This window comes from Octopus bimaculoides, chromosome 26, assembly GCF_046866305.1.
Source record: "Octopus bimaculoides isolate indiv1 chromosome 26, ASM4686630v1, whole genome shotgun sequence".
Classification (NCBI taxonomy): domain Eukaryota; kingdom Metazoa; phylum Mollusca; class Cephalopoda; order Octopoda; family Octopodidae; genus Octopus; species Octopus bimaculoides.
Genome location: NC_142953.1, coordinates 25,697,815 through 25,715,586, shown reverse-complemented (window position 1 = coordinate 25,715,586; position 17,772 = coordinate 25,697,815). Strand labels below are relative to the sequence as shown.

Here is a 17,772-nt window from a genome sequence, read left to right as displayed (position 1 = left end):
CCACTTCTTTATTATTAGTCAGTTCATTAAATATCTCTCCAACTAAGCAATTGATAAAGAATCTTGTAAACCAAATGCAAAAACAGAAAAGAAACCATTTAAGATAAAGCCATCCTAGATCAGAATGAGACAATTGGGCACAGATGTTTGGTCACTGGCAATTTGGCATGGCTGAGTTGGACATTCAGTTTTTTTGTTTTTTTTTTGGCGACAGTACTTTTTGGTACTGGATGCAAATGCACTCGTTCATACACATGCTGAAATATACACATACTGAGAGAGAGAGAGAGAGAAAGAGAGAGAGTACAATTTATTAACTGAGGAGGAGTGACATATAAACACTTTCCCTCTTCTCATACACATTGTTTTGATGTGGGTATACATGTCTGGTGTAAAATGGTATTATACAAATAAATAGTTGGTTATGGTTATCTGAAAATAACCTATCTGTTAACACAGAATGCACTCCGTCCTACTCAAATGCAAGTATGATACTCAATATTCACCGTTCACCTACTGACCAAGGGCGGACTGAGAGTATTAAGGGCCCTCGGACATAACTGTTCACCGGGCCCCTTTGATTGTGTGTTTTAGTAGAGTTAACATGTAGAGTGTGGGCCCCTCAGAGCTCATGGCCCCTGCTACCGACTGTTAAACCAACACACATTGAACTAACATGGTTAACCAACACAGTTGAACTAACACCGTCAACTACGCCCTGACAGTTCACTCAGTTCTTATTTATTGTAATCGGTTAGTCCACCTTCAGTCATGCGGGGGTGTTCAGGATTCTTCCATAACACACATGAAGAGAAATATACTGACATTCACACAAACAGAGAGAGAGAGAGATTAACCCTTTAGTATTCAGGTTTCTTTGTCCATTGTATTGTTTATTTATTGATATTGCTTTGAATTAATCATGCATTATCTTGTTGCTTTGAGATTTCAATAATGTGACTGCTTTACTTTTAGAATGACATTGTAGGTCAGGTGTGAGAAACTAGATGAGTTTGAATATAAAACAGATAGAATATTAGATCTGGATATGACCAGTTTCAATGCTAAAGGGTTAAAATAAGAGAAATGTTTAAATGTTTGTTGTCACATAAATCAGCATTGATTCACTGATGCCAAATATGTCAAAATGGCTGCTCCAAAACATCTCACCCCCTGTCCTTGCTACTCCAATAGCAAAAGCAAAATTTTACATTACAATATACAACATAGTATACGGCACTACAATGTAGTGGTGTACACCCTACAGCATATCACACTTGAGTCCTTATATAGCTCAGAGGTACTCAACCATTTTTTTATCTATGGACCCCTTTGATTACTAAATTATTCAGGTTGACCCCCTTAGCCATTCGACATTTAAAAACTAGTTTTATAGAAACTTCATTAAAAACTCCTATTTTGTTCCCCACACATTCTCTTGTGCTGTTTGAATTTTGTAAAATGTTAGAGAAAGAAACCCAGCTGTTTCTTGCAATACAGACCAATACATACATCTAAAACAGGGGTTCTCAGCCATTTTTTTTACCCTTTGATTATTATTTTATTCTGGGGGACTCCCATTTGATTAAAAAGTAGTTTTATAAAAACTTCTTTCTAAATTCCTTTCTTTTCCCGGCAACACATTAACTTATGGTAGGTTGAACTATGTAAAATGTTAGAGAAAGAAACCCAGCTGTTTCTTGCAATACAGACCAATACATACATCTAAAACAGGGGTTCTCAACCATTTTTTTACCTATGGACCCCTTTGATTATTATTTTATTCTGGGGGACTCCCATTTGATGTTTAAAAAGTAGTTTTATAAAAACTTCTTTCTAAATTCCTTTCTTTTCCCGGCAACACATTAACTTGTGTAGGTTGAACTATGTAAAATGTTAGAGAAAGAAATCTAGCTGTTTCTTGCAATACAGACCAATATATACATCTAAGGGAAACATTTTTCAGGGGCCCTTAAAATACTATTGTGGATCCCCAGTTTACTATTTTGTTGTGTAAACCCCTAAAAATCTTATATGGTCCCCCGGTTGAGAACCACTGATATAGCTGTATGATACAAAATAAAATACGCCACCAATAATTGCCATGTTTAATCTTTCCACAGGACTTGATGCTGCTGGTAAAACTACCATTTTATATCGCCTGAAGTTAGGAGAACTAGTTACTACAATACCAACCATTGGTAAGTTTGTTTCTTTTTAATTTTAATATTTCAGGTTGAAGTGATCTTACTCAGGTTTTCATTTATCAACTGTTGTATTACTTTTTAAACTTGTGCTCACAGACTGTGTTCTGCCTAACTATTATTGAATGATTGTATCAATGAGATTGGAAGAGATCTATTTTCTCTTGAGAAGGGATAGGACAGTAAAGAAAAAAAATGGTATATAATTAGGCATCGTTGTTATCTCTACAAATTCCTTCAATTTTCTGCAAATTTGGAGAGTGCTTTTTAGTATTTATTATTGGTCCCTATAACATCTGTGTGTTTAGCAGGTGTTCTATCCTTGATGTGAGAGCAGTACTCCTTTGTGGGGGCCCACTTGAACTCTGGAGAGTGTTGGCAATTGTTGGGGCCGAAATATTTTCAAGCCCAGGAAAAAAAGGGCCAGTTTTAGCTATGTTGTTTTTTTACCAGGATCAATCTTCAGTGACAATTGGGCTAACCATTTTCAGCGATCACGGAGGTTCCACTTCAGTGCTGTTCATGTTTGTGGGGTGGAGCAGAGAGGAGGGGGGGAATCATCATCATCGTTTAACATCTACTTTCCATGCTAGCATGGGTTGGACGGGTGTTTTCTTGATTTGAGTAGTGCTTGACTTTTATTGCATTTAAAGGAGGCAAGATTGGCATATCTTCCCTCCCTGCCCTTGGAGGATACCTTTGAGGTGCCAAAATTTGAAAAAAATGATTATTATTATAACCATCTTGATTATTATTAACCCTTTCATTACCGTATTTATTTTGAGATGCTCTTTTGTTTCTTTCAATTAATTTTAAATATAACAAAGAATTTAGTAAAATAACTTAGTTATCATTCAGCTAGTGTTAGGAACATAAATTGTGACTAAGGTTTGGTGGAAGATTTTAATTCAAAACTTATGAAAACAAGACATTTGTACTTAGAGCCAGAAGTGGTTTCAACCAGGTTGGTATCGAAAGGGTTAAGAATGGTTTCTCTATTATATATTTTAACCCTTTTGTTACCCTATTTCTCTTGAGATGCTCTATGTTTCTTTCAATTAATTTTAAATATAACAAAGAATTTAGTAAAATAACTTAGTCATCATTAAGCTAGTGTTAGGAACATAAATTGTGACTAAGGTTTGGTGGAAGATTTCAATTCAGAACTTTTGTAAACAAGACATTTGTACTACAGAGGCAGAAGTGGTTTCAGGCGGGTTGGTATCGAAAGGGTTAAGGCAGCGAGCTGCCAAAATCATTAACACATTGGGCAAAATGTTTAGCAGTTTAATGTTTTGAGTTCAATTTCCAACGAGGCCGACTTTGTCTTTCATCCATTCGAGGTCAATGAAATAAGTACCAGTTGAACACTGGGGTTGATGTAATTGACTAGCCTTCCACCCCAAAATTTCAGGCCTGGTACCTATTGTAGAAAGGATTAGGATTACTATTATTATTATTATTATCATCATTATTATTATTATTATTATAGACGTTGCACAGTATACAATATCGTGATGTTGTTGATTGAAGATATTGTGTCTACCAGGTGGTTTGTACTGTTTGTCAAGTCACAAAGACCTCAGACTGACAGTACTTTACGCAATATGCATGCAGTTCCCAGTAATGACAATTTTTGCAATACACCTAGATTGTAGGGCATTTCTAAAGCTTCCAGATGTTTTTTCCTGATTGGGTGGTATTGAACCCAATGCTCCGATGACAATAAGGATAACCTTTATGTTCGACTCTCATAGCTACCACATCTTGGCGATCTTAATTCTCAGGTCTCCATGTTTATCAACCTTTTCTTTTTCTTTCATTATTATTATTATTATTATTATTATTATTATTATTATTATTATTATTATTATTGAGGTGGCGAGCTGGCAGAATCGTTAGCATGCTGGGCAAAATGCTTAGCAGCATTTCGTCCATCTCTACGTTCTGAGTTCAAATTCCGCTGAGATTGACTTTACCTTTCATCCTTTCAGGGTCGATAAAAAAAGTACCAGTGGAACACTGGGGTCGCTGTAACCAACTCATCCCCTCCCCCAAAATTGCTACCCTTGTGGCAAAATTTGAAACCATTATTATTATTATTATCATTATTGTTGTTGTTGTTGTTATTATTATTATTATTATTATTATTATTATTATTATTATTATTATGTAAGGTGATGGGTTAGAATTCTTGGTGAGACAAGATTACTAAAATCGATTACTAAAATCGATGAAGGTTTGGTGCATCATATCTATGTCGTGTGAAAGGGGAAGTTTAGGGGAGAAGGAGGAGTTGTATCATCTGTGTAGGGGTGGGTGGTGTTGGATGGGTTGGCAAGTGAACCATTGCTGTACAGAAGGGGAAAAGAGTAAGGGACAAGACTGGACCCTAGGGCACATCAGAGTTAATGAAATAGCGAGACAGAAGGAGCTCTGTTAACATATGTTGAAATGGTGTGATCTGATAGGAAGTTATTGATCCAATTGATGGGATATGGTTGAGGCCCCTGGGTGGGAAATTTTGATGGAGGTTTGTTTACCAGCTTTGCAGATGTCTAAGGTGATGGCATTGGTTTCACTGAACTTCTCTTAGGTGAGAGGTCACAGGTGGGTGACATTCGAGAGTAGATCTCTAATGGATCCGGCTTTGTGGAAGCTATGCCGATGATCGTTAAAAGGGAGAGAGGAGGATGTGTGTGTGTGTGTGTGTGTGTGTGTGTGAAGGTGTTGGAAATATCATTATTAATGGCTGCCTTCCTTACTTTAGAATCACACTGATTGGCTACAGCTGGACACACCGTTCCCTGTCTTCTTCTCCCGTGTAATGCCCTTGGTCATCATCGACAATGATGGACGAACTAGTAATAATAGAAATATTAGCAGTGAGAGCGACGGGGCAATAGTTGGCTAGCTGGAAGCAGGTTGGCATTGTTCGCCAAGGGACCTATTGTGCTGTGTTAACTAAAGACCAGAGTAGATTCTCATGGTGAGGGTTAGTAAATGTTAGAGAAAAAGTTAATATTAGAAGTCCAGGATGTTTCAAAGCTGTTTCTAAACTGCTTCCATAAAGTCTGATCAACAAGTAAGAGATAACGAAGCCAAACTACTCCACCACTTCTTTTATCAGTTTGTTAAATTGTGATGTTCTTTTAGCTATTGTTTTCTTTTTGAATACATCAAATACAGAGGGAGATAAATTAACCCATTAGCATTCAGATTACTCTGTTAAATGTAGTCCTTATTTATTCCCAGTGCTTTGAATAAATCATGCATTATCTTGTAGCTTTGAGATTGTTTATTTTTAGAATGACATTGTAGGTTAGGTGAAAATGCCAGACCTGTCCCCTTTAAACACAAAACAGGTAGAATATTTAGGCCAGGTATCACCTTTGAGATTTCAATGATGTGATTGCTTATTTTTAGAATGACATTGTAGGTTAGGTGTAAAATGCCAGACCTGTCCCCTTTGAACACAAAACAGGTAGAATATTTAGGCCAGATATCACCTTTGAGATTTCAATGATGTGATTGCTTATTTTTAGAATGACATTGTAGGTTAGGTGTAAAATGCCAGACCTGTCCCCTTTGAACACAAAACAGGTAGAATATTTAGGCCAGATATCACCTTTGAGATTTCAATGATGTGATTGCTTATTTTTAAAATGACATTGTAGGTTAGGTGTAAAATGCCAGACCTGTCCCCTTTGAACACAAAACAGGTAGAATATTTAGTCCAGGTATCACCTTTGAGATTTCAATGATGTGATTGCTTATTTTTAGAATAACATTGTAGGTTAGGTGTAAAATGCCAGACCTGTCCCCTTTATACATAAAACTGGTAAGGACATCTAGGTCAGATGAAGGTGTAGCTCTCGGCTGTAACATTACTTATTAAAAAACAGGCCTTACCAAAGTGCTACAGCCTCAACTTTGCTACCATTTAACTGGAATTGAGCCATCTGATATGATCTATGTTTTTGTTCATTGTTTTTTTTTCTTCTGATGAAAAACTTCCCGTTGGGGCCCACTGGAAAATATGCTTTGGTTTTGCCGTATGTTTGGAATTTTTTGAGTGAAAAGTAGGTTAGAGTTATCAACTGTTTGCTGTGGTGTTTCCAAAGTGGGAGAAGGGCTGAGGCCTACATATTTTGTTGGTGTTTAAGTCACAGGCGACAGATAAGAATATAATCAGCTGTATCTTATCATAGCCTGTGCCCTTAATTTGTTGATATACACAGCCTGAAGTTCATAAAGAGTAGTGTGTGTGTGTATGTGTGTACATGTATATGCGTGTATGTGTACATGAATGTGTGTGTATGTATACATATATGTGTGTGAATGTATACATGTATGTGTGTGTATGTATACATGTATGTGTGTGTGTACATGTATGTGTGTATATGTGTACATGTATGTGCGTGTGTATACATGTATATGTGTGTATGTGTACATATATGTGTGTGTATGTATACATGTATGTGTGTGTATGTATACATGTATGTGTGTGTATGTATACATGTATGTGTGTGTATGTATACATGTATGTGTGTGTATGTGTACATGAATGTGTGTGTATGTATACATGTATGTGTGTGTGTGTGTACATTCCAGCGCAGTCATATTTCTGCATACGTGAGGGAGGGAGACTGACATTGATTTCAAATTTTGGCACAAAGCCAGCAATTTTGGAGCCGAAAGTTAAGTCAATTACATTGACCCCAGTGCTCCACTGGTACTTATTTTTATCAACCCCAAAAGGACGAAAGGCAAAGTAGACCTTGGAGAAATTTGAACTTAGAATGTAAAGATGGATGAAATGCCGCTAAGCATTTTGCCAATTACACTAACGATTCTGCTAGCTCGCCGCCTTAAAGAGAGACTGACATTGATAGGTAACTAAGGGAAGTTTAGTAAATGTACACTATTACAAGATCTTCTCTAGATTGTCTGCTGACCAAACATCCGGCAGCAGCAGTACTGGGAACTCCTAGAATGTGTAAGCATTCAATACTTCCTTTAAAACCTATTTGATACTACCCCACCTGAGACCAGCCTTGGTTCTGTGATACAAAACGTCCTGTTTTAAAATTATCTAAATTTAAACCTGCCATTAAAATTCTATGTTAATTTATGTTCTAAGCACTAAGTTAATAACGACAAAGATATTCTTCTAAATTCTTCCTTATTTTTTAAATAATTTGAAGCAGGAGTGGCTGTGTGATAAGTAGCTTGCTTACCAACCACATGGTTCTGGGTTCAGTCCCACTGTGTGGCATCTTGGGCAAGTGTCTTCTACTATAGCCTCGGGCCGACCAAAGCCTTGTGAGTGGATTTAGTAGATGGAAACTGAAAGAAACCCTTCGTATATATGTATATATATATGTGTGTTTGTGTGTCTGTGTTTGTTCCCCCCCCCCAACATTGCTTGGCAACCGATGCTGGTGTGTTTATGTCCCCGTAACTTAGCGGTTCGGCAAAAGAGACGGATAGAATAAGTACTAGGCTTACAAAGAATAAGTCCCGGGGTCGATTTACTTGACTAAAGGTGGTGCTCCAGCATGGCTGCAGTCAAATGACTGAGACAAGTAAAAGAGTAAAATAGTAAAGTCGTTGTATGTGAAAGTTACTTAAATTTAAACCTTCCATCGAAGTTTCGTATTAAATTTATGTTAAAAAAAACTAGCAAAATAATGACAGTTATTTTACTAAATTCTTCATTATTTTCAAAAGTAGTCAAAACAAAGGCAGTGTTTTTCGACAGAAATATGGTAAAAAAGGGTTAAAGTGATCTAGATTAAAACCTTCCATCAAAAGTTCGCATTAATTTATGATCCAAACACCAGTTTAATAATGACAATTATTTTACGAAATTCTTCGTTATTTTCAAAATAAATTGAAACAAGGGCAATTTATTTCAACAGAAAAGATGGTAACAAAAGGGTGAAAGGGATGTATGTTAAAGCCTATCAGAAACTTCCTGTTAACTCAGATTTTAAATGCCAGTATAATAATGACAAAGTTATTTTACTAAATTCTTCATTATTTTCAAAAGAAACCGAAACAAAGGTAATGTAATGTATTTCAACAAAAATATGGCAACAAAAGGGTTTGAAATAAGACAAAAAAATTTTGCACTTGTTGAATATTGCTGTTAAGAATCAATGTACCTAATCACCTCTCTCTCTCTCTCTCTCTCCCTCCCCCCTCCCCCCCAATCCCTAAATATTTAGAAATAGAATTCATTCATCCAAATATCAAAGAAGTATTTTATTCACTTTAAAAAAACATTTTTATTTCAATTGTTTTATCTTTTCTCTCCTATTTTCATTCCACAGGTTTCAATGTGGAAACAATTGAATATCGAGACATTAGTTTGACAGCCTGGGACATTGGAAGCCGTGACAAGTTGGTAAGTGTTTATCTTAACATTAATAGCCATTGCAGTAATGAATGCGCATAGTCTAGTAGTCTAGTAGTCACGGTTTTGAGCTCACAACTGCTAGCTGCTAGTTCGCGGGTTCAAATTCTGGATTGGGCAGCATGTAGTGTTCTTGAGCAAGGCATTTCATTCCACATTGCCCTAGTCTACTGAGCCTTTTCTCCCTCCAGTTGTCATTTCCTTAAACCAGTCATGCCCAGCCCAAATATTCTATCTGCTTTATCGTCAAACTGGCCAGATCTGACCTCTCACACCTACCCTGCAATGATGTTCTCAAAATAAAAGAATCACATCATTGAAATCTCGAAATAAGAGATAATCTGAACGCTAAAAAGGTTTCATTGGGCCGAGAGTGAAGAAGGTATCTACCAGGGCTGTGGAGTCGAAACAAAAAACTTTGACTCTGACTCCTCTACTATTGGCACCTCCGACTCAGACTCCTCTTTATGTAATTAAGTGATTGTGGTCTACATATCTCATAAAGCATATGCATACGCTTGCACTTTGAGTCGGCCCCTATCTTACAACTGGTTTATATTAAAGAATAAAGATATTGTGAGTCGGAATCAGAGTCGGTATAGTTTTACTGACTCAGACTCCCCTTATATCTACATCTGCCAAAGACTACATATGCATTTAAAGCAATAATTAAAAGCATGGCACAAGCTGCCAGGCCATGCTCGCTTGCATGTGATGGCTATATATCTTTTCTTTCCTTTGCTATTGCTCTGAGTGTTATGATGGTCACAGGGTTGTCTTCATGGAAGACTGGAAACAAACAACACTGCTTGTATGACAGTGACACTCATTTACAACAGCCGTACAATGTCAAGAGAAAGAAACACAGACACAAAGTTTGAAACAAGGCCAGTAATTTCAGAGAGGGGTTAAGTTAATTACACTTAACCCCAATGTTTAACTGGTACTTTATGTGTACACAAAAATCATAAATTCTACTAAGAAAAAATTCTGTAAGAAATATAAAACTGCAACAGCAAAAAGAAAAGAAAAGAAATGGCTACCAGAGAAATATGCTGTCCAGACGTTTTTGGATTGTCGTCTCATTCAAATATTCATCATCATTTCTTGGACATTGTTGTCTCAAGTCCCAGGACTGATAGGATCCAGTTTCCTTGGTTTCCTTGCATCTAGATAACTGAGATCACAACACCCACCCCCATCCCACCCCCACCAAACAAGATACCAGTGCATCACAGAGTTTCTCATTTGCAGTCGAGTGAACTGGAACAACATGAACTGAAGTATTTTGCTCGAAAATATAAGGCACTACCTGGTCCAAGAATTGAAACCGCAATATGGCGATTGTGACTGTAGCTCCTTAAACCCCTAAGCCACACATTTTCCATTAATCCAAGGATCCAGTATTCATTCAAACAGTGGATCCTAACATTACTGCCTAACATCAAGGCGGCGAGCTGGCAGAACCGTTAGCAAAATGCTTAGTGGCATTTCATCTGTCTCCATGCTCTGAGTTCAAACTCCACTGAGGTCGACTTTGCCTTTCATTCTTTCGGGGGCTGATAAATTAAGTACCAGTGAAACACTGGGGCTGATGTAATCAACTAGCACCTTCCCCACAAATTTCAAGCCTTGTGCCTATAATAGAAAGGATTATTATTTTTATTATTATTATTATTATTATTTTACTGTGCCGAACAAAAATGCTTAGCTGCATTTCACCTGTGTTTACGTTCTGAGTTCAAATTCTGCTGAGGTTGACTGTGCCTTTCATCATTTCGGGGTCGATAAATTGAGTACCAGTGAGACACTGGGGTCGATGTAATCAACTAGTCCCTTCCCCACAAATTTCAGGCCTTGTGCCTCCATTAGAAAGGATTATTGCCTAACTGCACAGTCCAGAACGATAATATGATATCCATTAATTCCTCTCGGGGCTTCATATAACTAAAATTAAAGATAAATTTTGGTTTTATAGAAAATATTTGCCCAAAATACTGTGCGGTAGGACTGAACCTGAAACCATGTGGTTGGGAAGCAGACTTCATACCACACAGCCAGGCCTTCTTCACATAGCAATTCATGTGTTGGTCCTAAATAATTAATGAAGTCCTTACCGAGTCCGTCATGTTCTTAATTACAAGATGGTGCAATGACTGTTCTTTACTTAGTGTTGCCATCTTGTGTCTTTTACTTGTTTCATTCATTGCAGTGTGGCCATGCTGGAGCACCACCTTGAAGGGTGTTAGTTGAACAAATCAACCCCAGTAATTTATTACTTTTTTTTTTTTTAAAGTCTGGTATTTCTTCTATCAGTCTCTTTTGCTGAACTGCAACATCGGTTGTCAAATGGTGATGAAAGACAAATACAACACAAAGACACACAAATACACACATACATACACACACACACACATTAACATCATATAAACACATTAACATCATATAAACACATACAAACACACACACACAGACAAACACACATACACACTCACAAATACACACTCACACACACACACAAAAACAAACACAAACACACGCACGCATACATACACACACAGAATCACATTAACATCATATAAACACGAGCGAGTTCGTTGCCAGTACCGCTGGACTGGCTCCTGTGCAGGTGGCACGTAAAATACACCATTTCGAGCATGCCTGTTGCCAGTACCGCCTGACTGGCCTTCATGCCGGTGGCACGTAAAAGCACCCACTACACTCTCGGAGTGGTTGGCATTAGGAAGGGCATCCAGCTGTAGAAACTCTGCCAAATCAGATTGGAGCCTGGTGTAGCTATCTGGTTTCACCAGTCCTCAGTCAAATTGTCCAACCCATGCTAGCATGGAAAGCGGACGTTAAACGATGATGATGATGATGATGATGACAAACACACACACACACAGACAAAGGCACACTCACAAACACACACACACACTCACAAACACACACAAGCACACTCACAAACACACGCACACACACAAATATACACACAAACACATACACACTCACAAGCACACACACGAATACTCACCCTCCCATACACACAAACACATACACACAAACAAACAAATACACACACACACACACGCGCACACAAATACTCACCCCACCCCCACACCCACACACATATGTATAGGCATCCTCTTCAGTCTGTTTGCATAAAGTCCATTCACATTAGTGTTTTACATTTGATTGTCTCTTCCTCAATACAGCGACCGTTATTCCGGCATTACTACAAAGGTACTGATGCTGTGGTGTTCGTGATAGACAGCGCCGACAGAGAAAGGCTCGACGAGCTGAGCTTCGATGTGATCCGACCAGCATTCTTGGCTGAGGAACTCTCCTCGGCTGTCTTCCTCTTCTTAGCAAACAAACAAGATCTGCCAGAAGCAATGACAGTCGAAGAAATCACAGACAAACTCTCGTTGAAGAATTTAAAACATGTTTGGAGTAAGTACCATGTTTCTTTCTGGCTCTGTGTGTGTGTGTGTGTATACTTGTGTGTGTACATGTTTGTGTCTGTTTGTATATTTGTGTGTGTGAGTTTGTGTACTTTGTGTGTGTTTGCGTATGTATGTGTATGTGTGTGCATTTGTGTAAATGCCTGTGTATGTATAAAGGGAGTATTTGTGCGTGTGTCTGTGTGTGTATGTATATATATATATATATACACTTGTGTGTGTACATGTGTTTGTGTCTGTATACTTGTGTGTATCTGTGTATGTGTGTTTGTATACTTGCGTATGTATGTGTATGCATATGTGTTTGTGTGTCCATGTGTTTGTGTGTGTGTGTGTGTGTGTGTGTGTGTGCATGCATTTGTGTAAATGTCTGTGTATGTATGGAGTATTTGTGTGTGTACAATGAAGGTTTATGTGTGTGTATGTATGTGTATACACTTGTGTGTGTACATGTTTGTGTCTGTATACCTGTGTGTATGTGTGTGTGCATTTGTGTATGTGTCCATGTGTGTGCATTTGTGTATGTGTCCATGTGTTTGTGTGTGTGTGTGTGTGTCCCCATGTGTATGTATTTGTGTGTTTGTGTGTCCACGTGTTTGTGTGTGTGTGTGTGCATTTGTGTAAATGTCTGTGTGTGTGTATGAAGGGAGTATTTGCTTGTGTGTGTGTGTGTGTGTGCCTGCCTGTATGTGTATTCATGTGTCTCTATGTATATGTGTGCAGATGGTATTTGTGTGTGTGTGTCTATATTTAAATGTTTGTGTGTATTTATGTGATGTTAATGTGTTTCCATCTGTCTAAATATCAAGTGTTAATCTCAATGTGTATATTTGCATGTGTGTGTGTGTGTTTATGTGATGATATTACTGTGTATTTGTAAGGTGGTGAGCGGGCAGAATCGTTCGGATGCTGGACAAGATGCTCAGTAGCATCTCCTCTGTCTTTACATTCTGGATTCCAGGATTCCAGCGAGGTTGACTTTGCCTTTCATCTTTTTGGGGTCAATGAAATAAGAAGCAGTTGAGTACTGGGGTCAATGTAACCAACTTGACCCCTCGCCGAAATTACTGGCCTTGTGTCAAAATTTGAAATCATTATTAGTGTGTGTGTGTGTGTGTGTGTATTCCTGTGTCTGTCTGTGTTAAGTCGAACGAGATGAGATACTGAATGCTGTGATGTGACAAACTTGAGCAGAGAGAGATAGCAGATTGTGTTGCCTTTATGCTGGCCAAATTGAGAAAGGAAGAGATGACCACAGGTCACGTGTGATCAACGAGGAGTGGTAGAGAGAGGAAAAGGGAGGAAGTTGAACATAGGTGAGTGACGAGAGACAGGGAGGAAGGGTAAGAGAGAGATATAGCAGTGAAGGGGAGAAGCAAGGACAACAGAAAGAAGAAGAACGAGAGGGGGTGATAGGTAAGAAGAAAGATAGATAGATAGATAGATAGATAGATAGACAGACAGAAAGATAGAGTGCAAGTTAGAAATATGAAGTTAAAACTTACTTGCATATGGACCCCCAACATCGCTTGACAACTGAGGCTAGTGTGTTTATATCCCCATAACTTAGTGGTTTGGCAAAAGAGACCTATAGAAAAAGTACTAGGCTTACAAAGAATAAGTCCTGAGGTCGATTTGCTCGACTAAAGGTGGTGCTCCAGCATGGCCGTAGTCAAATGACTGAAACAGATAACAGAATAAAAGTATATGTGTGTGTGTGTGTGGGGGGGGGGTTATGTATACAGTAATCCCTCAACTATCGTGGTTATTATGTTCCAAAATCTCCCACAGAAATAATTACTATCTAAAAAAATCTAAATGCCAATCGGCTGCAGAAACCCACAATATACTGAGGATTCCTCGATATAAATTTACATATATTAGCCAGAAAACTCTGCGATGTAATGAGTGCACGATAGGCAAACCACAATGGGATCTATTTTAAAACGGGGGCCACATTTTTCATTAATGTTTTACGTAGTGTTTTTGGTACGGAAAGACTTTCAAACTTCGTATACTTATCTATTTTGTGTTATAGAACAGAAAAATATTTTTGTATTCGAATTTATTTCATGTAAAAAATTGTCTTATTTCGATAATTTCAGCCAATCACTGACAAGTATTCAGTTGTTTACATTTACTCCTTTGGCTGATTAAGCGATGTAAAGCGTATTTAATCTCCATACCTTCGTTTTATTTGCTTTTTTCATTTTAAATTTGCTTTAACCCTAACCCTAGGGTTAGGGTTAATTGTTTCAGAATCGTTTGTTTATGTAGTCGGCACTTAATGTATATCGGCTGAATGGACGTCAGTGATTGGTTGAAATTACAGAAATACGACAACTTTAACATGGAATAACTTATGGATTTCTTTTTTTTTTTTAAGAAGACTAAGAGAAAAAGATGTTTTATATGACACATTCTACCAGTGTTCCAAGTTTCAAAGTGTTTCGTTAATGAAAAATGTGGCCCCCGTTTTAAAAAAGATCCCCACAATGTACTGAGTATGTGATAGGTGAACCACAATATGGCAAGGGTTTGCTGTATGTGCACAAATGCAAGTTTCCTGGTAATACAAATAAGGAAACTTATATAAGTATTAATATTGTCATTCTCATCTTCACACATAACCCACCCAATATTAAGGACCACCAATGAAAGATTAGTACCTTTGAGCTACTAGAATGATGACCCCCACCGCCTCAAATATCAAGGGTGTTTGGTGTGGCAGCAGCATTAGCATAAGGTGTGATGTAGAAGCAGGAGGGATTGCATGCTGAGAAATCTCTGAGAATTGACCTCAGAGAGAGAGAGATGGTATACCGTATTTTAATGTGTATAAGGAACCTTAATTTTGGGGGCTTAAAATTTGGGTAAAAGGTTTTTTAAGGGATTATAATACTATCCATGTATAAGAAACTCCCATATTTTTTTAATCTGATTTTTGACAAAAATGGGTTCCTTATATGTTAGAATATAGTAAATGTTGTCAATGCAGGTCCTGACCAAATAAATTAAGGCAAAAGATGTTTTGGGAACAGGCATTAAATATGATATAGGAATAATCCTTTCTGCTATAGGCAGAAGGCCTGAAAATTTGTGGGAGAAGACTAGTTGATTACACCAACCCCAGTGCTCAGCTGGTACCTAGTTTATTGATCCTCAGAGGATAAAAGGCAATGTCAACCTTGGTGGGATTTGAACTCAGACCATAAAGATGGCCAAAATGCTGCCAAGCTCTTTGTCCAGTGTGCTAATGATTCTTATTTCTTTATTGCCCACAAGGGGCTAAACATAGAGGGGACAAACAAGGACAGACAAAGGTATTATGTCAATTATATCGACCGCAGTGCATAACTGGTACTTAATTTATCGACCCTGAAAGGATGAAAGGCAAAGTAGACCTCTGCAGAATTTGAACTCAGAACGTAGCGGCAGACGAAATACCGCTAAGCATTTCGCCCAGCGTGCTAACGATTCTGCCAGCTCACGGCCTTGTCCTAGAATGATAATGATTCTGCCAGCTCAGCTCTTTAATAATAATGATGATCCTTTTTACTATATGCATAAATTTTGGGAGAAGGAGTAAGTCGATTACATCCACCCCAGTACGCAACTGGTACTGATTTTATTGACTCCCGAAAGGATGAAAGGCAAAGTTGACCTCAGCGGAATTCAAACTCAGAATGTAAAAGCTGACAAAATGCTTAGCGTCATTTTGTCCAGCATGAAGATGATTCTGCTAGATCTCCACCTTAGGACATTGAAATTATAATTGAATCATGGCACTCCGTCGGTTATGACGATGAGGGTTCCAGTTGATCCGATCAACGGAACAGCCTGCTCGTGAAATTAACATGCAAGTGGCTGAGCACTCCACAGATACGTGTACCCTTAACATAGTTCTTGGGGAGATTCAGCATGACACAGAGTGTAACAAGGCTGGCCCTTTGAAATACAGAAACAGGAAGAAAGAGTGAGGAAAAGTTGTGGTGAAAGAGTACAGCAGGGTTCGCCACCACCCCTTGCTGGAGCCTCATGAAGCTTTAGGTGTTTTCACTCAATAAACACTGACAATGCCTGGTCTGGGAATCGAAACTGCGATCCTACGACTGCAAGTCTGCTGCCCTAACCACTGGGCCATTGCGCCTCCACAATAATTGAATAATGACACTGACTAATTACAATGATGATGATAGCAGAAGTAGCCATGTTTTTTTTTTAAAGTTTTTTTTTTGTTTTCTTTTCACTATTTTTTTCTTGCTTGTCTTTCCAGATATCATGCCGGTCAGTGCTCTGACTGACCGAGGTCTAACAGAAGCCCTCGACTGGCTGGCGTGCCATCTTGGTTCCGTCCAGGCTAAGAAAGCTGTCTACTCCACTGTGCCACCAGCACCTGAAGAAATGCCACGGATGCAACGAGAGTCTGGTGACCGACTCGAACATAGCATGGACTACTGTTCAAGAGCCTACACTGCCATTAAGTGCCTCTTCTTCAGAACAAGCCGCACTCAGGATGTCACCGACAGTTGCCCAACAACAACAACAACTCACCTACAGGACTCACTACAAGACTCGCGGACAACAACAGCACCGGGCAAATTTCAGAACTGCCCGGAGAAATAGTTCTTTAAAAGATAACAATAACAATAACAATAACAATAATAATAATAATAATAATAATAATAATAATAATGATAATATTATTATTATTGATAATATTAATAATAACAATAATAATGATATGCGGTGACAATGCAATGCAAACCATGTACAGGAGGACTCGTATGTTCATGAACATATGCAAGCACACACATACATAAATACATATATATATATGTATGTGTATGTATGTATACATACATACATATATATATATGTATATACATGTATATATGTATATATATATATGTGTGCATATATATTTATAGTTATATTCACACCTTGAATCATTATGTTCATCCTCAAATTTTCAATGCAAATTGGTTTAACAAAAGAAATTTTTAAAAAATGAAACAAAGACAGAAAGAACTAGAGTATTCTGTGACAAGGTGCAAGTATTTGTGTGTTAACGACGGTGAGATAACGAACAAAGATGAAATGAACAAATTACAAAAACTAAAAGAAAAAAAACCAAAAAAGACTGTTCAACATTTGTTGATATTCGTTTTCTTTTTTTATGGTTGATGTAGCTGGGGGTGGGTGGGGAATGCAGTCGGTGAGACAGGGGGTGGGGTTAAAATGTGAAATTTAAAAAAAAGAAACAAAACGAAAATGGAAGCAGAATTACAGGGTTTTTTTCTGTTTTCTTTAAAATTTTTTCCTTCTTCATTTTGATAGGGTAGTATGATACCCTGGGATATGTCGAAGGAGATTTGGGCTGAAGAATTGCGTTATAAGCAGGAGAAAAAACAAAAATGAAGAAAATTATTTAACGAACCTCAGCAAACAAAAAATACACACAAGCCTCAAAAGCAAAACGAAATTAAATAATTTTTCTCTTTTTTAATTATTCTTTTTTTTTTTTGAATTTTTTGAAAAAAATAATTCTTTCATTTTTATTTTTTGTTTATCGATTTTTTAAAAATTTGTGGTATTTCAAATTAGAATTTAAAAAAAAAATCACTTGCAATGCCAAAAGGTAATATTTTAAAGATTGGTGACTATTTGTTAGTGTGCATGC

At 37.7% G+C, this 17,772-nt stretch overlaps 1 protein-coding gene across 1 annotated transcript in view; it reads left to right on the top strand.

The window, feature by feature from the left end:
- The window catches only part of LOC106869859 (ADP-ribosylation factor 4), a 57,427-nt gene extending 40,103 nt beyond the window's left edge, over positions 1-17,324 (top strand). Inside the window, exons 2-5 of the mRNA XM_089342966.1 lie at positions 2,124-2,201; positions 8,543-8,616; positions 11,841-12,078; positions 16,366-17,324. Of these exons, the coding sequence (XP_089199092.1) occupies positions 2,124-2,201; positions 8,543-8,616; positions 11,841-12,078; positions 16,366-16,715 (740 nt within the window). The 3' untranslated portion in view covers positions 16,716-17,324. The remainder of the gene's footprint in view (positions 1-2,123; positions 2,202-8,542; positions 8,617-11,840; positions 12,079-16,365) is intronic.
- Positions 17,325-17,772: the final 448 nt, after the last annotated feature.